The sequence below is a fragment of the Malania oleifera genome, chromosome 10 (genome assembly GCF_029873635.1).
Source record: "Malania oleifera isolate guangnan ecotype guangnan chromosome 10, ASM2987363v1, whole genome shotgun sequence".
NCBI classification, from domain to species: domain Eukaryota; kingdom Viridiplantae; phylum Streptophyta; class Magnoliopsida; order Santalales; family Ximeniaceae; genus Malania; species Malania oleifera.
Genome location: NC_080426.1, coordinates 62,668,708 through 62,672,510, shown reverse-complemented (window position 1 = coordinate 62,672,510; position 3,803 = coordinate 62,668,708). Strand labels below are relative to the sequence as shown.

Sequence of the window (3,803 nt, the reverse complement as noted above, 5' to 3'; positions counted from 1 at the left end):
ATACTAAGTATAAAGATTGAAATTAAAAAAAAAAAATACAAATCTTTAGGTTCTGTTTAGAATTTGAAATATATTAAAAAATTAAAAATAGCAATAAATATGATTTTTAATGTTTTTATCAATAAAAAAAAAAAAAAAAGTAAGAAAAAAAGAAAGAAAGATACGCTATATGAATGAACAAAATTTTGATTTTACACTTCCTTCATATTTGATTTTTCTTAATTTTTAATCATTTTGGAACAAATTTTATAGAGAGCGAAAATATATGAGAAACTTATTTTTCTTTTCTTTTCCTAAACAAAATCCTTAATTCAAACGAACTCTAAGGTACTTATGGTGCTATAGGGCCTCGAAGAAAAGAACTAGTATCCAAGAAGAGATAAGAAAATGGCAATATAAGTGACAATGGCATAATATGGGATAGGAAGATATTGGCTTGAATAGACTGTGCGAGCGAGGGTTCTCGAGGAGTACAAATAACCCCATTTTTTTCCTCATATTTAATGAGCATCTAGAATAACTAGTGAATATAATTCTATTATCTGCAATTGATGCACTTATCCTTGTGGCATTATTGTTTTTCGCTTGCTAATTCTGTTGTTACAAAACGATTCAACATTGGCATGATATTAAGGCTTAGAATCTATATTGAATTACCATTTAGAACTCTTAAGGACTTGGTCTCTTTCTAGGAGGGAATATCAAGTATATGTATTTTTGTCACTTAACCACGTTTAAATCAAGAATTTTGTTTGAGACAAGGAAATGAAAGAAAAATAAAAAGGAAACTCATTTTCTATTATGATTCTCCTCGATCTTAAAATTCTTTAAAAATATAAATTTATTTTAATGATTAAAAATTAAAAAAAAAATGACTGTACAATTCTTTTTCTTTTCTCTTTCCTTGATAAGTTAATAGGGAAAAGTAAAGTTTTTTTTCTAATTTTTTTTATATTTTCTAATTTCAAACTAGGATTTTATTAGTCAAAAATTGTTCTTTTAATAAGCGAAATTAGTTCAATTTTGTAGCAATAAAAAATATATATTATACAATATTCTAACAGGACAAAATCATTCCCAGCTGAAGCTACGGAGAGTGTGGTTATCGGATTATCATGTTTAAACCACACAAATGATAAATCTCATTGTTTTTCAATGGACCCCTTGCTTCTACCGACCCCTGGCGGCCTGGCCCAAATGTTTCCCCAACTCCACAAATTATCCTCATCTCTTCTCTTCTGCAACAAAAACCAAATCTAGAGCTCCTCCACAAAGCTCAAGTGACAAGACTCTGCCTCGGCCATGGATACGTTGTCAAGCTCTGTATCCACCTTTGGAGTCCCTGCTGCCCTCCAATATCCAACATCCCGCCCATTACAATATTATCATCACTTCAAGTCCACCAACCCATCTCATCACCTTCCTCCACCCCCTCACCTCTCATCCACTACCAAACACAACCCAATCCCCAACACACCCACACCCATCTTCTTTCCTTCCAAGAAACTCACCTCTACTCCCTATTCATTCCTCTCCTCTGCGACCTCACAGTCTCCCCCTGTCCACCGGAGAGCAGCTGCCGGCTATGCAGCAGCGCTTTTAGACGTAGCTCGGAGTGACAATTCCATTGAAGCAGTTGGGAGGGACATCAAAAGGTTGAGGAAACTGCTGCGGAACGGGCAGCTCGGGGCTGTCATGATTGACCCTTTCATGAGCGCAAGGGAAAAGAAACGCATAGTTCAGGAAGTTGTAGCGAAGGGGAAATTTCATAAGTACGTAGTGGGCTTGATGACGATGTTGGTTGAGAGGAATAAGCTGGAAATAGTAGGCGAGATGTTAGAGGAATTTCGGAGGATTTATAATGAGTTGCGTGGGATTACTCCCGTTGTTTTGGTTTCGACGAAGATTGAAGAAGAGAATATGTTGGGAATAGCTAAAAGGATGCAGAAGCTTAGTGGGACTATGAAGATGAAGGTGAGGCAGCATTCGATTGATGAGAGCTTGCCTTCACTTGCTGCATAAATAAACTTCATGCATGGAATTAATATCTCTGCATGTTGCAGTTAAGCATGCAGCTTCTTAATTAATGTCGTCTTCATTAAATTAATTTGTAACTGGTTTGGAACTTGGACTGATGGCTAGGTCTAAAACGCTTGCCAAGTCCAAAAAAGTGTTGTCTAGGAGAGAGAATTAATTTCCAGTCTCCAAATTAGATTTGTGTGGATGTGAAATGAAACTTTATATATATAAAATTTATGAGCGTATAGGTAACAGGATCTGACCTGGTTGGTGCTTGCATGAATTCAAAGTGCAATGAAAAAAAAAATGTAATGACACTACCAAACACTTTGGGTCCTTGGTTGCATGGATAAAATCACTTTAAAACAGTCAGCTGCTTAAGCAGAACAATGGTGTCTCCGTCTTATTGCTAATTTGCCACACAATCAAGTACAACTAGCACATCAGCCTAACCTCTCGTTTCACCCTTCATTTTTAAGCATAGGTGGTAGGAGGTTTCCTAAACATTGATGCCATGGGGCCAAAAAAACTGGCAGAACAACATTACGCCATAATATTTACAATTGACGACACCCCAGTATACTTTTGAATAAAGAAGTAAAACTACCCCAGGGAAAAAAACAAAAAAAAAAAAAAAGCGACCTTATATTGACACTGGACAATAATGAAGAAATCATCCATTTAAGTTGTTCTCTGAGTTTAGCGGCGGCTCGGGTTCACCCCCACTGACTTTAATGTCTCTGCTTCTCGGGGGCTGCAATTTTTCAAACAAACAATTAACATTGTATTTGGAAGTTTCGGATTTAGATGTGTCCTGTTTCAAATGAAATTTAATATAATTTTATATTATATTTTTTCAAATTCGGAATTCTAAGCCGTAAGCATACTGCAAATATATATATATATATATATATATATATATATATATATATTTATATCCAATGTTCAGCACTTAAAAAATGTACCGCGTAAATGGATCAACTCGAGTTGTATCGGGCAGGGTATGATTATTCTCTTGAATGTGGGCTATCTTCCTAAGAAAAGATTTGTTGATGAACTTGTCTGCGGAATCAACTACGAGGTCTGGTTCCTCCACCTCAGGCACACACTCCCTCTTCTTCTTACTAACCTGAACGGTGGGAGAATGTACCAGCTGCTGCTTTGCGGTGTGCGCCCCAATCGTCACTGCCACCAGCACCATCCCCAGCATCATATACATTGGCGCCATCTCTCCCGTCGCACCCCTAATTAAAATTACTCCCATAATATTAATTGGTAATTACCATTCCTCTACTATCAGCATTGTTTGATCTCAAATTCAAAATAAAACAGAAAACAGATCCTCTGGAGTTCACTTTAACACGCAAAGTTTTTAAAATATGCTGACCCTGTCTTATGTTGACGACCATGATGATGCTCGGCATGGAAGGAGTCCATGGTGGGCATGAAGGGCTTCATTTTAGGGGTAGTTGAGGTTGCGAAGGTTCGGTTTCCTCCGGCTCGAGCCACTCGACCCAGCAATGATCCCCAACAGCCCTGCTGCGTCAATGCATAGTAGACATACATGTCACCAGAGAAAGGATGGAAATGGAAATGAAAATGAAGAATTTGAAAACGTACCGCTGCCCTGAAAGCCATGATGGATGTATTGGTAATGCCACAATGTAGAAAACGCAGAAGGTTAATTGCAATGAGGAGTTCGAGGGATCGATATCCAATTTTATAGACAGAAGTTGGGGGGAGGGGGGGGGGGGGGGGGGGGGGGGGGGGGAGAGGGGAGGGGT

At 37.9% G+C, this 3,803-nt stretch overlaps 2 protein-coding genes across 2 annotated transcripts; one reads left to right on the top strand and one right to left on the bottom strand.

Moving 5' to 3' along the window:
* The first annotated feature begins 1,153 nt into the window (after positions 1–1,153).
* Positions 1,154–2,273, top strand: LOC131166446 (uncharacterized). The gene has a single exon (XM_058125024.1). It carries the CDS (start codon positions 1,303–1,305, stop codon positions 2,020–2,022), a length of 720 nt encoding a protein of 239 aa, XP_057981007.1. The 5' UTR covers positions 1,154–1,302; the 3' UTR covers positions 2,023–2,273.
* Positions 2,274–2,718: 445 nt separating this feature from the next.
* Positions 2,719–3,247, bottom strand: LOC131166711 (uncharacterized). Its single transcript, XM_058125287.1, has 2 exons — positions 2,985–3,247; positions 2,719–2,773 (listed from the first exon to the last, which is right to left on the bottom strand). The coding sequence occupies exons 1-2, from the start codon at positions 3,245–3,247 to the stop codon at positions 2,719–2,721; spliced, it is 318 nt and encodes a 105-aa protein (XP_057981270.1).
* Positions 3,248–3,803: the final 556 nt, after the last annotated feature.

Excerpts from the sequence above, each read along its gene's own strand:
- LOC131166446 (XM_058125024.1), top strand. The coding sequence starts at position 1,303 with ATGGATACGTTGTCAAGCTCTGTATCCACCTTTGGAGTCCCTGCTGCC.
- LOC131166711 (XM_058125287.1), bottom strand. The coding sequence starts at position 3,247 with ATGGCGCCAATGTATATGATGCTGGGGATGGTGCTGGTGGCAGTGACG. Across the intron at positions 2,774-2,984 it reads CGAGTTGATCCATTTACGCG|CCCCCGAGAAGCAGAGACAT; the intron begins GTACATTTTTTA and ends GAAAAATTGCAG.